This window comes from Sinocyclocheilus anshuiensis, unplaced genomic scaffold (genome assembly GCF_001515605.1).
Source record: "Sinocyclocheilus anshuiensis isolate Anshui unplaced genomic scaffold, SAMN03320099.WGS_v1.1 scaffold552, whole genome shotgun sequence".
NCBI lineage: Eukaryota > Metazoa > Chordata > Actinopteri > Cypriniformes > Cyprinidae > Sinocyclocheilus > Sinocyclocheilus anshuiensis.
Window position 1 is genome coordinate 2,672,530 of NW_015554362.1, and position 20,443 is coordinate 2,692,972.

General features: G+C 35.9%; 1 protein-coding gene and 2 pseudogenes across 1 annotated transcript; all 3 read right to left on the minus strand.

Moving 5' to 3' along the window:
• Positions 1–2,608: 2,608 nt before the first annotated feature.
• Positions 2,609–8,370, minus strand: LOC107671449 (leukocyte elastase inhibitor A-like). Its single transcript, XM_016464373.1, has 8 exons — positions 8,235–8,370; positions 6,778–6,954; positions 4,834–4,980; positions 4,550–4,705; positions 4,336–4,453; positions 3,981–4,123; positions 3,730–3,897; positions 2,609–3,365 (listed from the first exon to the last, which is right to left on the minus strand). The coding sequence occupies exons 2-8, from the start codon at positions 6,943–6,945 to the stop codon at positions 2,961–2,963; spliced, it is 1,305 nt and encodes a 434-aa protein (XP_016319859.1). The 5' UTR covers positions 6,946–6,954; positions 8,235–8,370; the 3' UTR covers positions 2,609–2,960.
• Positions 8,371–13,363: 4,993 nt separating this feature from the next.
• On the minus strand, positions 13,364–16,103 carry LOC107671453 (leukocyte elastase inhibitor-like; annotated as a pseudogene).
• A 3,284-nt stretch (positions 16,104–19,387) lies between these two features.
• LOC107671452 (leukocyte elastase inhibitor-like) overlaps positions 19,388–20,443 on the minus strand; it is a 4,643-nt pseudogene continuing 3,587 nt past the window's right edge.

Below are 20,443 nucleotides of genomic sequence, written 5' to 3' on the forward strand. Positions count from 1 at the left end.
CTGCAAATATAAGGCCAAATGTGCAGCTGCACAAAAGCTTGTTTTGTTTCAGTTTTGTATGTTGGTCAATAATAGGCTATAATTTAGAATGATCAAAATAATCAATAAAAGGTCGCCAGATTACAATTACAATTGCTTACAATCACAATTTCTGTTAGTCAAAATAATGGGTTGAACTATAGACATACATAAAAATACATTAAAAAACAAAAATTACTAGAAATGTAATTTTTGAGTTATTTAAAGTATACAAATATTTGAGTTATTTAAAGAAAAGCAATGCATTGATTGGAAAACAAATATAAAACATCTTTCTTTCAATAAAAATGAAGGTATTTTCTTTGAAACTGTAAATTTATGCAAAATGCATGGTGAAGAGTAATGAAACACTATATGCGTCTCTGGCTCTAGTGTTTACACATTACACAAGACAAGAGTTCATGTTGTACGATGCATATAGGGTGTGTAGCCTCTACATTAACACGGGAATATTAGCCGTGCTTTAATAATTAATAACCCTTCATCAATGATCTGTTGACCTACAGTCACCCATCACTGCTGGATATTAAAGCCCAGCTGCAGATTCAGAATTGCAGTTTCTCAATACTGAGAGACACATACATGAAGACAAAGACTCATTATGTGGCACGTGTGTCCTTCACAAGAACACTGTGTTCTGTACATTTTGTTCTAGATGTCACGGAGCGAGAAGCGCGGACCGCGGCACGAAGCGCTCTGGCGCCATCTGGCGGTAAAGACGCGTGATTGAACGCGACACGATACGAGCGTCCCAAACAATTTATGGACACTGAACTTCAAGCCGCACTTTAATATGTCTAAATGACACGACAAAAAATCCAAACAAATAATTTTAAAAGAACGAAAAACCACCATTTATATTTTTAATTTATGCATTTGTAATGTATTAATTTATCAAAATAAAGACAAAAGGAATGTACCCACTTAGCTGATGTCAGACATTAGTAGGCCTATTTTGTTATCTAATGCGATGACTTTCAGACATTTTAAGTGACTTAAGTGTCCAAGAACACCGGGGCTAGTTGTCACACTTTTTACTCCAGTGAATATTTTTGAATATAAATATAAGTGAATATAAATCTTTGAAAGTGTTTTTTTTTTTTTTGTACAGACACAAACTCTAAAGTCTCTGCAATCAGCAGGTGTTTTTATTGTTGACTAAAATAAAAATGATATAGGCTACCTGTGGTAATTAAAATAAAGCTGAAATAAAATAAAACTATTAGATGAAAAACGAACTAAAATGAGAAATGTTGCCTATATGCAACCTACTGAAATAAGTAAATAAGAGTTACTACTAAAATTACTTAAACATAAATATTTGAAAAAAAAAAAAAATAAAATTGTAAATAAAAATATAAATTTCAATAAATGCACATTGACCTTTTGTGACAACAAGCCCCTACAGCATTGTGTTCCCCATTTTTTCAACACTATATGATCTGTATGAAGTAGGATTTTGTTATAAGATTGTCAGATCAGTTTGAGAAACCTCTGCTCTAAGTTTTGAGTTGATCTTTTGATATTTTGTTGCCTTTTTAAATGGCTTTTCAGCAAAACATGACAAAAATTAAACTCAAAACAAAACATAAATTACAGTAATTGATTGTATTAAGTTCCATAATAAATGTATGTGACAACTTGCCCCAACCTTTTTTTTAATTTAAACTGCCTATTGTATGATTTTCAGCAACATTTTTAAAGTAATGTTACAGAAAAATGAACAATTCTTGTAAAAGACAACATACAAAACCAATTTTTAGATAAAAAAAAAATAATAATAATAATAATAATAAATATATATATTTGGTCTAACTACAGTGGTAATTTATATTCCTCTCTTTCTGTTTTGTCCCCACAAAACTCAGAAACCAGTTTTATGTTTTTTTTTTGTTTTTTTTTTACACCATGCCGAAATGACCAGAGATGATTTGTAACCGCTGTTTCTATTAAATTACAATAAAGATTTGAAACAAAAACAGGTTTTATTGTCTTATAGCTTTGGCATAAAGATAATTCGATTTATTTAAGCCTCGTTTAGTGCAGGAAATAACAAATGCTTAAAGTTTATGCCAATTGAGGCATTTGATTACATATGACATGCAGATAGCCATCTAAAACCACATCTGAATTATCAACCATAGAGGAGACCAGGACAACTGTAATGCATTTAATATCTTCAATTATAAACATGTCAAGAGTTATTACATTTATCGTGAATGTAAATCATTTGTTTAATTATTTCTAAGTTAAATGTTTAGGCTTGGGGTGATTACTGCAATGCAATGCTCAATTGAAAGTTGAAATGCTATTTTAGTATAATTTATATAATATATTTTTATATTTTCAGTTTTCAAATGTAATTTAAATTTAATTTTTGTATAATTTAGTTTAAAGTTTTAATAATTTTGTGTTTTTGTCATTTCATGTCTATCTAGTTTTATTTTTTATTAATTAGGTTTAGATTTAGTTATTTATTTTTAGTACTTCAGCTTAAACTAAACAAAAATGAGAAATGTTGCCTTGGCACTGGCTGAAATAAGAAAAAAAAAAAAAGTTTGAATATTTAATTAGTTCATGTTTATTTTATTTGAAATTTATTTTTAGTTAACAATAATAACCCTGCTCTAAAATGGTCAGTGCAAAAGATTTAATGCATTTTAAATAATTATAATGCAGGTCCCGCTTGAGCCTGAAGCAAAACAATTACAGTACCACATATAATAAAAAAAAAAAAATGGAATAATATGAATTTAATTTAAGTCTTAAGTCTGATACTATTGGCACATATAAATGTTTATAAAAATGTTTCTTATACTAAAAAATGACAATTTGTAGTAGTTGTCCCGAGTCTCCCCTACGCATTCTAACCAGATAAACCAACTAAACTATCTGGAAGGGTCTCACGGCGCAGGACTCGCTCACGGAGAGCAGAAGCGTCCGTAAAACAGTATGCTCTTGGTTGGATTGTGTCGGATGAAGAAGAGGAACGGATGGTCTGCGTTAAAGACCTGCGGGATCCTCAGACATCGGGTCATCATGACAGCACCGGTGGCTGCAGCTGCTTCGGTTCCTTCCTCGTTTACTTCAACAAAGGCTTTATGAATCACCTTCGACACCACCAGGTCGTTGTTGGGCGACATGCCTGAAAGATTCACCTTCTGCCCATCAAAAACATCCTCCATTCCCATGCTGATCAGAAGACTCTTCATGTCATAGGTTTCCTCCATCTTAAATTTGGGCAGAGATACTTCAACTTCTTGTTGACGCATGACTTCAGGTCTCGTCCACTCCATGAGCTTCTCGTAGGTTAGTGCCTTTTCAAGCTACATAAGAAATTTATGTTAAGTTATGTTATGTTAAAACCATATGAAACCATTATAAATACTAAGAACTTGGCGCATGTATTTGCCATTAAGAAATAATGAAACAACAATCCATATACACTCTTACAAATAAAGGTCCTTTGTTGGCATCTATGGTTCCATGAAGAACCTTTAACATCCATGGAAACTTTCTATTCGACAAAAGGTTCTTTAGATGTTCTTCACACTAAGAAAAAATGGTGCTTTTAAGAACTGTTCACTGAAAGGCTCTTTGGGGAGCCAAAAATAGTTCTTCTATGGCTTCGCTGCAAACCCCAGTTTTGGGATCTTTATTTTTAAAGAAGTATAATCCGTGTTGTCTCACCTTCTGAAGGCCAGTGGTTTCGTCTTCAATCTCTTTGGGAAGGATGATCAACATACTGAGATTCTTCCCGACATACGGCAGCTCCAGAACCTGACTGTTCATCTCTGGGATTAAAGCCAGAGGAAACGCTGCCTTCCGATTCATCATCTTCACTGGTTTAGTTTGAGTCTGTCAAGCATCAATTGAAACACATCACAACTCCTCATATTTCATTTCAAATATTTTAATTGAACAAGAGCATGAAATCTCACCTTGTTCAGCTTAAACTGTCCATCTGTGGTGGCTTCCTTTGGGAATTTCTTCTCCCAGTTCCCCTTGAAGTAGATGGCGTTCACCAAGACCAGTCTCGTCATCGCATCGATGGATCCCTGTGGGAGCAAGTCCTTGATCTTTCCTGCAAAGGAAATACTCTTATAGTATCTCAAAGATACTAAAATAACACTGTTCCAAACAACCAAGAAGGGTTTCACATTTCTACATTTTTATCATACGATGAGTCATAGATCAACTCAAGACAATTAAATGCATGAAAATGTTTTAAATTTAAATTGTTTTTAAGAGTGTGAAGTAACTTTAAATTCAAATTATGTTCATTCTGGTTTTCACCTTGAGTGTTTTTCTCCACCCATTTGTTGATGTCGACACGTGCAGCCTCTGATTTCATCTTGAAGTCCACCTCCTCCAGTCCGGCTTCATAGTATTTTTTTGCATCATTGAGGAATTTCTATAACATAGCAAATCGACTGAATTAGACAACATTTCCAGAACTTTGCCATTTAATGCCATGAACAAACATCGAATTATTTGCTTTGAGTCTTACCTCGACAAACTGGTAGGATTGCTCTCCGTAGAGGCGGTTGGCAAGACTCAACACATACGGGGCTCGTGGTTTCTTCAGTTCACTCATGAGCTTGTTGAAGCTGGAATGAATTTGGTCCTCAGTTTTTTGTCCAGGTGTGGGCTGAGCAGGATATTTCTGTTTGCATCAATTATATCAAATTTAATCAGATGAACCTAGCTACAGGCTGCATGCACCACTACGTCAAATACAGCTGTCATTGCAAGTCATGAGGTTAGTGTTTCATATAAATACTCATACTAAACCTTGAGTTCAGGAGGTAGCTCAAACTTCTGGGTTTGTTGTGTCATTGACGGTCCATGCTGACCCTTGACGCCGCAGGGCTTCTGGGCTTGTTGATGAGATGCTGGAGTCGCTGCATCGAGTTTGGGAGGACTGGTAAAACCCAGGACCTACACAGTATTATTATGGTAGAATTAAATCCTTTTAATTCATTTTCAAGTTGTTATACACTGTGTGAGCAAAGCCATTACGTTTTAGTCCAGTGTGATAACATTAACTAACATTTTTGGGAAAAAGAAATAATCTCTGGGACACAATTACTGTGAGGGTTAATAAAGATAATCTCACTGTTCTGATAACTTCAACATCTATTGTGAATCCATTTCTTAAATACCCTTTAGAAACTTTAAAATGCACTACAAACAATGATATTTCAAGGAAATGTCTCCTGCTGCAGAAAACATTCCCCAAACCATGACACTTCTTCCTCCACCTTTCACTTACTTCTTTACACACTCAGGCATCAAAATGTTTCCCATCAGACCCAAATAAATTAAACTTGCTCTCATCACTGAAGTGAACTTTGGATTCTTTATGCTGATGGGAGGTTTGGTCACTGCAGAGTGCGCTTTCAGTCCGACTTCTCTTAAACATCCCGAGACAGATCCATACCCTGTTCAGGGCTGAACTGGCGAGCAATTCCAGCTGCAGTGCTGGACCGATTCCCCATTGAGAGTCTCTGCATTATCCTGTCCTCTCGTGCATATGTCTTACGTGGACTTTTTGGGGGACTTGAATGAATTAATGCAATATTCTAGAAATCACAGATTTGGAATGACCAGCTTCTCGTGCAGTGGCTGAAAGAGTCGTCCCTTTGGCCTCCATCAGGACTGTTGCAGGGTTTCAGTCACCTTAGAGCGGCACGCCATCTCACAATCTCAGTGAAAATTAGAGGAATGCTGCCAGTTAAATAAGGTTTGTCAGATAATTAAGGAAATTAGCACCAGGTGCCAGATTAACACCAATAACTTGGAGCTATCTGTAAGTGTTCTCTAATTTTGATCAGAGTTCTTTTTCAAATACCTCGTTTAAGTTTTTTTGTACTGTGCTTTAGAATACTATTAATTTATGAAATATGCTTAAAAAACTGCCCTTCTACTCCCGATAACTTCAAATAGCACTAAGCAGTGGCCTTGAAATTTTGGAAATTGTAGATTGTTCTCTAATTTTGTATGTTCTGCTTACAAGTCAATGCTCAACAAATAATGCCCACTGAACATTAATCCATAACTGCAGCTTGGAAATACAGTGCATATTTGGAATAATCTGCACAAGCTGCAACAGTGTGATGCGAGTAAATAATAACCAGTGTTCATTTCTGGGTGAGCTGTTCCTTTAAAAAGCTTTTGTGCAAAAGGCTTATGTCACTTCCTGGTCTGATTCTCCCTCTGTCTCTATTCTCTTTCTCTCACGTCACTCTCTCTCTCAGTTAAAGTAGGTGCAGAAACTCAGGTTGTGTGAGTGTAACCCCTCTCTCCCGGGTCCTCACCGCCACACCTCGTTCTTGTTCCGAGTGGGTCTCCGGCATGGGAGGTGGACGCACTAACAAGGAGGCTAAAGACTGCAGCCTCTAGTGTCAGTCGCTAGTGCGTCTCTTGAGATCAGGGGAGTGAGGTTTTACCTGCACAGCACCTACTTGCTGGCCTCCTTTACACTCACCCCCTTAATCCTCACTCCCATCCGGGTCACGGCACCAATGTAATCCCTCGCTCCCGGGTCCTCACCGCCACACCTCTTTCTTGTTCCGATGGGGTCTCGAACCCGGGTCTCCGTCATGGTAGGCGGACACACTAACAAGGAGGCTAAAGACTGCAGCCTCTAGCATCAGTCGCTAGTGTGTCTCTTGAGATCAGGGGAGTGAGGTTTTGCACAGCACCTACTTGCTGGCCTCCGTTACATGAGATCACCTTAAACATCTGCGCCGCTGTGTTTCCTTTTGCTCCGAGCGACACCATGGCGAGAGCTGAAGAGATGCTAATCGGAGAGTAGAACACATTTCCTGATGTGTTTCCTCCGCTGATCTTCTTGAACAGGTTTAGAGAGAACTGGGTGTTTGCTGCGGGCAAAGGCTCCATTTTCACAAGCTGAGCAAGAAATAATAAAGTAAATAAAGTGACAATAATTCCAAAAATAATTTGTAATTTCCTGTAAACATCTTATTTTTGTCAAAAAAACATGGATGCTTTATGTCTCACATTTCTAACATTAGAACAGTTGTTTAGTAGTTTGTAGCTGGGCCTATGTGTAAAAGCAGAGGTGCAAAGAGTACCTTAAAACCATACTTGAGAAAAAGTACAAATACCTTACAGTGAAAATTACTCCATTACAAGTCACCAATTCCAAAACAACTTGAGTAAAAGTCTTAGAGTATCTGATTTTAACAGTACTTAAGTATTTTACTTATACTAAATATAGGCTCAAAGATGCACTAGTAAAAGAGACATTCCAGTGAAAACAAGAAAGAGTTGATTTGTGAGGAGAGCAGTCAAGTTTATTTTCTAAAACCAAAATAAAACTGAACACCTCGAAATTGCAAAAAAATAAAAATAAAAATATACAATATCCTTCAAGAAGGTCTCTTTAATTTAACGGATAAATAAAATAATGTTAAGTAAAATTAAAAAGTATTTTTGCACTGGATGTGTTGGTTTCAGCCTCATGGCAGGCTGCAGTCATGTCCTCATCTCATAAATAAAACACCTGTGATTCACAACTACTTGTTAAAGCAGCACTATGTAATTTTTCTCTGTTCAAAATTTGCAAAATGTATATAATGAGCGAGTACATCATGAATCCATCTTCCAACCCGCGTTTTTGTCTTATTCCGAATCACTCCGGTACACTTATAATAAGTACTTATATTTGGACTATTGTAGGCTGGTCGGGTCGTCACCGCTGCGGAGTAACACATACCTGCGTGAATCACCAGAGACATAAACTTAGAGAAGTAGCTCCGGTTGGAATGTTCTTCCGCGGGATGTGTGCAGTTCTGTTTATTAACCGCTAGAGCGCCAAAAGTTACATAGTGCTGCTTTAACTCGCATTCACGTAAAGTAGCCGTGTTGACAAGTTTGGGTGAGTAAGGGCAAAGCGCACAAGATTTTGTAGCAGAAATAAACTACTGCAGAAAAAGCTAGGTGCCATGCAAAATGTAAGGTGTAATTGCAACACTCATTACACATGTAGTGAAGTATTCAAAAATGTAGTGAAGTAGTAAAAGTTGCTAATATCTTTGATCTTCAGTAAAACTACAGAGTATTCAAAAAGATACTCAAGTACAGTAATTAATTATATTTACTCAAATACTTAACACCAATGTTTAAAAGTACTTCAAACAAACAGAGAAGTGAATTAAAAGCTTTACCGAGAGTGTTCAGCAGAAGTGAAGAAGTGTCTTGTGTGTCGGAGATGAATGAATTCACATTGATTCTGATAAATGTTGCCTCGCCCTAAAGCCCAGCCTTCCTGTCAAACTAAAGGCTTGTCAGAGCTGAATGTGGAGGAGAATGTGGGCGGCTGTAGTCGAGGGGAGCGGTGGAAAAGTGTTGTCAGGGTGGTGTTTCAACATCTTCAGGAGATCAGTGATCTGCATTAACAAAGACAAACACTGATCAGCTGCTAGAGAATGTTCTCAGGGTTCTCTCAAAGTTATGAACAAAAATTCTTCCAGTAACGTTAATAGAATGTTCATTCAAAGTTATCTGGTCTTTAATAATGCTCTCAGAACGTTAGCACAAAAACATTTTTTTATATATTGTTTATGGAATGTTTTTTTTTCTGAAACATTTTAGTTGGTTGTTCATGTAACAATTTTTAAATGTTACTAGTTGTTTCAGAATGTTTGGAGAACATTCAAAAGTAACATTCCCGTAATGTTTGTAATTTATTAAAGGGGTCATATGATGCTATTTTAAAGATCATTATTTTGTGTATTTGGTGTATCAGAATATGTTGACATGCTTGAATGTTAAAAAAACACATTATTTTTCAAATACTGTACATTATTGTAGGTCCTCTATGCCCCGCCTCTCTCAAACACGTCGTTTTCAACAAAGCCCCCTCCTTTGACAAGCGCAGTCTGCTCTGATTGGCCAGCTGACCCAGTGCATTGTGATTGGCCGAACACCACAAGCACGCATCGGAAATGTAACGCCCCTTACCATAATCGCGAGCTTCAAGCTTTCAAAGTAAATCAAGACCGTTAATAATGTCGTTAGCTTTACCATCAGTTCAAGCCCGAAAGGGCAACAGAGTCGCGTGACAGACACAGTGATGATGCAGTACACAAGCCGCGGTTAAGACAGCTGACATGCTATGATTTCTGACAGGCAGTTCACTCTCCTGTGATGTGACCCTGTTCCCCTCACACACACACACACGATGCGTTACTCTGCGCTGCGCAAAACTCCGCATTTGAACAGTCAATAGCAAATACTTAAACTGATAACAAAACATACTTAGTCGCTGATTCAGAAGCGCCAGATTGTCATAGCAAAGTTGGAATTGACCCTTATTTTTATTTAGAAATAACCTATGTGCACAGCCAGCCTTGTACTCTTCTAGGTTAAAAAAACTGTCGTCCATAAAATGCGTTGCACAAATTCGAACATCTGGGTTGTGCTGTTCTGTTGTAAATAACAGAACAGAACTTTAGTCTTTGCAACTTTACAGATCTTCTTTATGCACCAAGAGCTTGTAACACTCCAAAGAGAAAGGAAAACTTGAAATCGCATCATATGACCCCTTTAAGATAAGATGGAATGTTCTCTTACTGTTTGCATAACCAAGAAAAACGTTTTTAAAACATTTTTAAAACTTTGTTTCGAACATTCAAAGAACTTTCTAAAATAATGTTTTCATAACTTAGTGGGAACGTTGGCAAAATGTTTTTAGAATATATTTGGTCAGTTATTGTTGCTGTGGAAGCAATAGCTGTATCTTGTCTGTTAATTTTTAGTTCTGTAAAAAACATGTTTTATACAGATATCCCACTTTCATAGTGTAGGATTGTTCATGCATAATTAAACACATTAAACATTTATTTTACTTTTTTAAAACCTTTTTTTTAATACATTTAAACATTTTTAGGATATTAGGATAAACAACACTGTAATATGATCAGTAAGTCATGGCAACTTCTTTAACAAGAAAATAAGTTGAGCAATTTCAACTGTTTCTTTAAGAAGTTATGTAAAGTTCAACTTGATTTTTGAAGTCAGTTTAATTTAATTTAAGTTACTTAAAGTTGAAAGTTGACTATACTTAAACATTTAAGGCAGCAACTAATCTGAAGTTTTTAAGTTGAAGTAGGTGTAATTTGTTTTTTTTTACAGTCAACAACAGCAATAATAATAAAAAGAAATAAAGTTTAATAAAAAAGTTGTTTGCAAATAGTCACACAATTTACAACTTTCTTATTTTTCAAACTTCTAACAACAAACAAATGCTTATTATAAGTAAACAAATGATTTTGCATTTATGTATACTAAATTTAGCTAATTGAAGTAGCAGATTAAATAAATAACATTCCTTATAATAAGGCATGTCATAGGTGAAAAAGTATATTTTCAAAGCACAGTTGATGAACAGAAAATCTGACCAAAAACAAGCTGAAAAAGGACAACTACAAAATACATGACAGCATGTTTAGATCTGAATTTTGTAAGTCAAGGAGAGTTAAACTGTGTCGTCATCATGTCATTTCCCATCATGGTCGGAGGAGAGCAAGTCGCACAGCATTTTTAATCGCCATGAATTATTTGAATTTTGCTGTTCCTGAAATTGTTATGTAATAATTCATTTATAAAAAATAAATAAACGTGCACCTGGTGGTCATTTCTGTGCATAATTGCATTCTCAAATACACAGCGCAACTTTTTTCAGCAGTGTTGCTTGGGCACTTTTTCATTGAGAGTGGGCAACAAATTTCTGTCTAGATACTTTAGATCAGTCGTGGGCCCTGTGTCTCACCTGGTTGCCCGTTGACGGCAATGTTGCCCAGCAAAATTGCTCAAAAAGTTGCCCTGTGTATCATAGGCTTTAGTAATGTGCGTTCTCTATGAAATATTTTCCTATTAGATCATGAAAGTGTGGCGATGTTCGTATTTGCTCTTATTCATATAGCCTACAGTCATACAACTCTGTCGGTCAGGCCGCCGTTGTACATGTGAATAATTGTGAAGTAACTTACCTACTTTAAAATAAAGGTCAAATAAGTCAGAACTGTGAGTCATTCTGGGTGTGACTGTATGAAGACACTAGTGCAAACACGCTTTCACCATCATACAGTAGGGCTGGTGTATTTGGTTTTGTGCCAAGTAGATTGTTTTCATTTGATGTTAAAGAATGCCAGTTATGAATCTGCAAACCACAAGATGCTCTTGCAAAAGATTTCAGGTTTGGCTATTAATATCTGATGTGTGTTTTCTATGGAATATTTTCTAGATTGTGTCATAAAGTTTAGCAAAGTTCATATTTGTTAATATTTATTTACAGTAAGGCTGACGCAGTTGTGAAATAACTTACCTGCTTTAAAATAAAGGTAAAATAAAAAATAATGCAGAATTGTGAGGGAGTGACTGTGTGAGGTTTGTGAATACATGATTTGGCCCTCAAGAGCTGGTGAAATCAGACTGTTGCGCTACCAAATATTTTGTTTTAAATAGAAGCCAAGATGTTCCTGTAAAATATTTCAGGTTTTGTTTGACTACACATTTGACTAATGAATTTGCAGTTGTTTTACAATTGTCTGTGGTTATTCATTAAAAAAATAAAATAAAATAAAAAAATCTGTATCAGATTGTACCAACATGTAGCCAATTAAATACATTGCCTGGCCAAAAAAAAAGTTGATGGGTTTAAATAAGGATTGAAATGCAACATCGACATGCAACGACATGCATTTATTTCCATCAAGAGTTGCATACATTTTTAGCCGAGATCTTGTATTGACAATGGGAGTTGAACTGCTCTGTAAAGTCGAATCCAGCACATCCTCAAGACAGTGACTAACTCATACATGAAAATGATTCCTCATGCTCCCTGAACCACTATTTCCCAATTTGAGCCTGATGAATCTTGACATTGTCATCCTGGAATATGGACATGGGTGCGTCTTCCAACATTGTAGCTACTCACTACATCAGTAAGGGTTCAAAGAATTGTTGCCAAACACAAAACATGCCAGAAACATATTAGCCTATTGCATATTATTGCTTGCTTTTTAATTTCTTACTAAACATTAATGCACATTGTATTTAACATAACCTGTATGCAATCATATGTAGCCTACGTCTCACAAAAATATCCACATTTGTAAAGCAGCAGAGTATTAATAACAACATGCTTTTAAAAACTAGCAAATTAAATGTCTAAACACATGATCAAAGACACATATATTATATGATGCAATATCACTTAACATCACTTTTAGACAACAAATAACGTGGACAGAAAAGGTTCAAAAGAGCTCTATCGCCATCTAGCGATGAAGGTGTTATTGAACATCATTCAGCATGATTTTAATACAGGCTCCGGGGCATTACAATTCTTTTAAGCAGCTTTTATTTTATTAAGGGGTAAATTAAAAAATTAAAAAAATATTTTATTTTAAGGGGTTTGACAGAAAGAAAAAAAAAAATTGGAAATCCCTGCATTACATGGTTTGCAATATTATTCAAATGACATTTGTGAATATAGTTCAAGCTAAATGGTATGACACACAGTAGGATTTTTAGAAAGGAAAATTTCAAGGAGAAAAAAGAAGATTTAGGGCGAATCAATTAATTGTGAGCCTGGAGCACAAAAGCAGTCTTAAGTCGCTGGGGTATATTTGTAGCAATAGCCAAAAATACATTGTATGGGTCAAAATTATTGATTTTTCTTTTATGCCAAAAATCATTAGGATATTAAGTAAAGATCATGTTCCATGAAGATATTTTGTAAATTTCCTACCGTAAATATATCAAAACTTAATTTCTGATTTGTAATATGCATTGCTAAGAACTTAATTTGGACAACTTTAAAGGCGATTTTCTCAATATTTTGATTTTTTTGCACCCTCAGATTCCAGATTTTCAAATAGCTGTATCCTAACAAACCATACATCAATGGAAAGCTTATTTATTCAGCTTTCGGATTATGTATAAATCTCAATTTTAAAAAAAGTACCCTTATGACTGGTTTTGTGGTCCAGGGTCACAATTATGAATTTACTGCCATTGTGTGAATAATATGTAATGATGTAATCCATAAAAAAGAAACTAATCTGATTATGAGCATTTTAAAATGTAATATACTCTAATTATGAGTACTTAATTTTTGGAATCTGCCTATAAGTAGCATAAACAAACTAAACGTTGAACAGATTAATCCAAAAATATTTAGATATTTTCCCTTTCTGTAGTCTGTTCTGTGTCAGAACTTAAGAATCAATGCTGTTAAAGTAAACACAAACAGAAAATTTCACTAGAGCCTTTATTTATCAGAGGAACACATGCAACTAGAATTATCACTCCATCATTACCATCTTCAAGGAGAACAGAAGCGTCCATAAAACAGAATGCTGTTGGAGGGATTATGACGGATAAAGAAAAGAAACGGATGATCTGCAATGAAGGTTTTTGGGTCTAATGGCATTGAGGTTGTAAAACCGACAGTGGCGGTGGCTGCAGCTGCTTCGGTTCCTTCCTCGTTTACTTCAACGAAGGCTTTATGAATCACCTTCGACACCACCAGGTCGTTGTTGGGCGACATGCCTGAAAGATTCACCTTCTGCCCATCAAAAACATCCTCCATTCCCATGCTGATCAGAAGACTCTTCATGTCATAGGTTTCCTCCATCTTGAATCTGGGCAGAGATACTTCAACTTCCTGTCGACGCATCTTGCTGGGTTTGGTCCACTCCATGAGCTTCTCGTAGGTCAGTGCCTTTTCAAGCTGCATATTAAGGGAGTCGTGTTAATGTGTGTCTATTTGTTTTTCATTTAAAAATACATTAATAATGCATACAGTCATACGGATTCTTCAATTACTTATATATTAATGCAGCATTAACCAGCAATTCCAAATAATGAAAAAACACACCATATAATCTGTGTTGTCTCACCTTTTGAAGGCCAGTGGTTTCATCTTGAATCTCATTAGGAAGGATGATCAACATACTGAGATTCTTCCCGACATATGGCAGCTCCAGAACCTGACTGTTCATCTCTGGGATGAAGACCAGAGGAAACTTTGATTCCTGATGCATCATCTTCACTGGTTTAGTTTGAGTCTGCAAAGCATAAAGATGTCACAAGTCCTTATATTTCATGACTGTTAAGAATATTTAAAAAAAGAGCTTACTTTGTTCAGCTTAAACTGTCCATCTCTGGTGGCTTCCTTTGGGAATTTCTTCTCCCAGTTCGCCTTGAAGTAGATGGCGTTCACCAAGACCAGTTTTGTCGCATCATTGACACTTTCTCGTGGCAGCAAATTCTTGATCTTTTCTAAAATTCAAAATAACACGAGCATTGAGCAAATGGTTTGAAATGGAAAATGAGCATTGGTTTGAACTGATTCACACACATGAATCAATTTCATCTCTACTTAAGTCTAGACTAGTTCTTTGGAGTTTTGATATACTTGAATTTGTTAGCAGTATTAAGTTAAACAACACTGTGAATGAAACAGTGACTCTAATGCACATTTTATTTAGCTATTAAGTTTATGATTCTATTAGATCTGTGTCATGAGCTTTGAGACAGATTATTTAATAGTTTAACTCGTAGAGTTTTCAAGCCAAACATGGTATTTGAAAAACAGTTTGCTGAACCTAAAATGCAGCAAAAAAAAATAAAAAATCAAAGAATTAGTATTTGTAGAATAAGTTTAAAATTCATGCTGGTTTTCACCTTGTGTTTTTTTCTCCACCCATTTGTTGATGTTGACCCTTGTGTGTGTTGCGTGCAGCCTCTGATTTCTTCTTGAAGTCCACCTCCTCCAGTTCGGCTTTATAGTATGTTTTTGGGTCATTAAGGTATTTCTGTAACAGAGCAAACCTACTGAGGTGAATATTTCCAGAACCTTGCCGTTTAATGCCATGAACAAACATTGAATTATTTGCTTTAAGTCTTACCTCAACAAACTGGTAGGATTGCTCTCCGTAGAGGCGGTTGGCAAGACTCAACACATACGGGGCTCCTGGTTTCTTCAGTTCACTCATGAGCTTGTTGAAGCTGGAATGAATTTGGTCCTCTTCAACATGAGGAGCTGGAGTGGCAGCGCCAGGTTTGGGAGGATTGGTAAAGCCCAGGACCTTCACAGTGTTGTCGAGGCAGAATTGATAAAGATAACTTAACTATTCTGATAATTTCAGTATCTATTGTGAATGCAATGCTCATATAAATAAATAAATGTTCAAAAATGTTCTTTATGCCATTGAACCATTTTTCTTAGTGTGAAGAACATTTTAAAAACTCCAAAGAACCATTTGTGCAATGGAAAGCTTCTATGTTAAAGGTTCTTAATGGAAACGGCCCTTTTTCAGTCCAGAACGATAAACTGCAATGTCTATAATGTACAGTAAGAGTCCGAAGACAGAGCTACAGGGAGACAGGAAGGACAGCTGATCGTCCTTGTAATGCCAGACCACATGTGACTATATTACCCTGAGATATATCCGGGAACTTGCAAGTACTTTGGTGGAAGTGTGAAGTAACATCTCACAGCAAGCACTGGCAAATCTTTCTCAGTCCATTAAGATGAGATGCACATTAGAACTTAAAGCAGCCGGTGGACACCACATCCCGACTGCTACTTTTGAAATTGACCATCACTCTGTTCAAGAATTATTCCATTTATGTTCACCAAATTTCTGTGAAATTTGTTCCATTTATGTCTCAGTTGTTGAATCTTTTTATGCTCATACAAATACTTACATATAATAAGTAATTTGATGGAAAAAAGCACTTGAAAGTGGGAGGATGTTACTTTTTTTGCTATATATATATACTGTATATATATATATATATATATATATATATTTATATTCTGAACAACTGGCCATAAAAAGTGTGAGATCACCTTAAACATCTGCACCGCTGTGTTTCCTTTTGCTCCGAGCGACACCATGGCCAGAGCTGAAGAGATGCTGATTGGAGAGTAGAACACATTTTTTTGATGTGTTTCCTCCGCTGATCTTCTTGAACAGGTTTAGAGAGAACTGTGTGTTTGCTGCAGATAAACGCTCCATTTTCACAAGCTGAGCAAGAAATAGCAGTTGTTTAAATAACAGCAGATTTTAAGTTAGACACATATTCTTCATTAACACACGCTGTTAGCTTTATTAGATCTGTTTTAATCAATAATGCATATTACTGAGTACATTTCATATACAGCAAAGTACCTTTAACAGAGTTCAGTAAAATCATTACCTGGAATAATCAGCAGAAATGATGAAGTTTCCCAGCGTGTCTGAGTTTAATGAATGGCCAGTTATGGGTGTCAGTTTAATAAATGATGCCTCACCCTAAAACAAATAGCCTTTAATCCAGATTCAGCCTTCCTGTAAAATACAAATGATTGTTTCTCTAATATTAATTGATATACTTAAATTGAGTGATTTATTCTTCATTTCACTCTTTGTTTACAGTAAATTAAGAGTGTGTAGGTGTAGAAACAAAAGCTGAGTACAAGAAAGATGAATCATAATTGTATGAATTACAATTAGTCATGTTTAATCATAATGTCTGTACAAACCAATACCGGATTAGCTGTTGAGGGTGGAATTAGGCATCTCTGTGACACTTTTTAGATAAGAAACCAAATTAAAAAATAATAATCCTCATAACAACAAACCCCAAGAACAACTGCTTTTCTAAACAACATTTGATTAGTTACACTTATTAACACTTCATGTAGTGATCGTGATCTATGTAGTTTTTACTATGTGGGCATGTCAGATGTTTGGTTGCGTAAAATAGCTCATGTGTTGTGGATACATGCCTCATGAAACACCTTTTCCTTATCTGATATAATTATATAATTATATATAAATATAGCCTATTATGTACTGTATACAGGGACAGGCAGTATTTCAGATAAATGTATGTAAAATACATATTTGAAATACAAAATACTATTCTGTATATAATGCTGCCTTCCAATTCAAGTGCCTTGCTTTCAGAAAGAACAGGAATCACAGAGGACACCAGAAAAAAAAAAAATAAAATTTGGAAAGCCAAAATGTATTGAAGATATTTAATTTGGAATAAAATATAGTGTCCCATTCGTTGACAACCATATAAACATTCACAGCCCTATTTAGTCAGCTTGCTAACAATTCTGAATTTTCAGTAAAATACATGCTATTTTGCTGTGTATAAAGCATACAAAATACTTGAAATGGTTAGTCATATACAGTATGTAAGATATGCACTACTTTAACATCATAAGAAGGTTATCTAGCTTTTGTGGGGGAAAAAAAGGTGATAAAGTGTACTCACCACATTGTTTTTGCCACAGCCATATTTAAAGTTTATGGCACCCCCAACTTGGGAACTGAGGTATCAAAATGATCTCTGAGTTTACCAGTAGTAAATATGACAATGACGTTCATGTCCCAGTTCCAAATAGGGAGCTTATAATTATTCATAATAATTCCAATAGCATGTGAGGGCAGCATATTTTACATACATTACTGCTTGCTATGGCTGGGGGATATGTATGCAATATATATGTGGGTGAGTAATAAAGTGTGAATTGATTGAACTTTTTCTATATCGTTTATATATCAGGGTATGCAAATATATCTGTGCAGCTTTTATTGGGCATGGGGTTACTGGCACGTTAGGGGTGTCCAATCCTGCTCCTGGAGGAGTTTAGCTGCAACCCTAATCAAACACACCTGAACCAGCTGATCAAGTTCTCACTAGGCATACTAGAAACTTCTAGGCAGGTGTGTTGAGGCAAGTTGGAGCTAAACTCTGCAGGACAGCGTCCCTGCAGGAGCGAGTTTGGACAGCACTGTCTTAGAACGATAAAGAAGCATGGATAAATGAGCAAGTAATGCAAAATCAGTGAGTGCTTGATATTAAAAAGAGTTGAGTGCATTATGGCGTGAAAGAGAACTCTTAAGTAGGCCGGTTTTCTGTGTGCACCCCAAGACAAAGATAACTATAACAATAACAATAAAGATGTTGGTGAAAATCAAGTTTTTAATGTTGTTTATATGTCTATGTGGCACTTTTAATATGCTTTGAGACAAACACGTGCAAATATATCAGTCAACACCTTTGCTGAGTAATTTCTCCTTAAAACTTCAGAGTACCAAAGAAGGGCACAAGAACCGCTCCTGTTTCCTATACCATCACAAAGAGGTAACCAATCCTGTCAACATGAGGGGGCGGGACTAATGCTGCCTTCCAGACAGATCGGAATTTGGATTTTTCCTACTTCCTTCTTGGAAATCTGGAACGCCACTCAAAGTGGGACATTTGATCTCTGAACTTGGGGTACATCTTCTACTTTAATTTTTGCCTTTTATCAGCTGTTTTCAAACCGATTTGATGTTTATTCTGTTTTTGGCATAATTGACCCAAAACCATGACAGGCTGTCGTTGTGTTGTGGCGACATCACATGGTCAACATATGAATGTGAGAACTCACTGAGGTCTGAAGTGGGACATTTAATTTGAACGCAGCATTACTCCCCTGCCTCTCTATGAGGTTCAAAGCGTTTGTGGATGCTGATTTTTAGAAGTCAGCTGTCTGATTCTGAGATGACCACCCTAGTAAAAAAGTACATTTATTTCATAATAAGTAATTAACATATGTACTGACATATCGCTTGAGACTTACTGAAATAAAAATTATAATTAAACTTTATTTGGAGTACTACTTGTGCACAATGCACATTTCTTAATATTATAGTAATCTTTATAGTTATAATTTTTGGTGTGAACGGGCCTTAATAGTGATACTTCACTGGATGGCCAGTTTCACATGAATTTTGTGGAATTTCAAAATACAAAACACTGTATTTGTATTTAAATACATTTTGTTCCTCACAGTATTTTGTATTTTTATTTTAAATACATTTTCATGTATTTACTCCCATCCCTGACTGTATATAATTGAATTGAGATGCTACTACAGTGGCCATTTAAGTCAAGAGACTATGCTAGAGGTTTTATTTTTCCTCAAACTCTATCACAAGAGATCTGCAACCCAATTTTCTGTATATGGGTTTGTTCACTAGGGGGACTCTAACATCATCAATATCAATAAATTCAATATAGAACCAAACTGGTTTGGGAGTTTTAGAGAATTTTCCTTATATAAAGTAACCTATTAGTAGCATAAAAAATGTTAAACAAATTATTTCCAAAAACAAATGGATATTTTTCCATTCTGTAGCCCGTTCAGAACTCAGTACTCAATTATTTATGTACTATATATATACTCAAGTTCAATCAATTATTTAATAGAGCCTTTATTTATCAGAGGAACACATGCAACTAGAATTATCACTCCATCATTACCATCTTCAAGGAGAACAGAAGCGTCCGTAAAACAGAATGCTGTTGGAGGGATTATGACGGATGAAGAAAAGGAAGGGATGGTCTGCAATAAAGGTTTTCGGGGGTAATGGCATTGAGAATGCTGAGATGACAACGCCGGTGGCTGCAGCCGCTTCGGTTCCTTCCTCGTTTACTTCAACGAAGGCTTTATGAATCACCTTCGACACCACCAGGTCGTTGTTGGGCGACATGCCTGAAAGATTCACCTTCTGCCCATCAAAAACATCCTCCATTCCCATGCTGATCAGAAGACTCTTCATGTCATAGGTTTCCTCCATCTTGAATCTGGGCAGAGATACTTCAACTTCCTGTCGACGCATCTTGCTGGGTTTGGTCCACTCCATGAGCTTCTCGTAGGTCAGTGCCTTTTCAAGCTGCATAATAAGGGAGTCGTGTTAATGGTCATGTGTCTGTTAGTATGAAATGAGGTCTGTTTGTACAGCATCAATGATGTGATAATTTTTGTGTTCGGATAGATCGTTTCAAAAATACATTATGCAATAAAATTATACAAAATGCAAGTCATGCAAATAGAAACTTGAATACAACTCTTCAATAACTTATACATTTATGCAGCACTAATCATGTAAATTATACAGTGACCGAGATAACTCAAGTCACTGCAACTTAAGAAAACACATGCAAACAAAAAAAGCACCAGCAAATTAAGAAAACATCTTCATCAGTTTGACAACACATGCGCTGCAAATACTAACAACGCAACCAAATACAGAAAAGCATTGCAAGTAGCACAGACCACAACGGACATGTTTCAAGGGGACCCCAATAACCCTTAGGAAAATTAACCATGGTTTTATTATAGTCAAAGTGTAGTAACCATGTTTTTTGGTGTATTGATTACCATTTGTATAACTACAGTTGTACAAATACCATGGTTAAACTATGGTTAATAAAGTGAAAAAAGTAAGTTAGCTAGCTTACACAACGCTTCCCAGTTACAGTAATTGTGTATTTCATCAGCTTATTTAAGCTAATAATATCCCGCATGGGC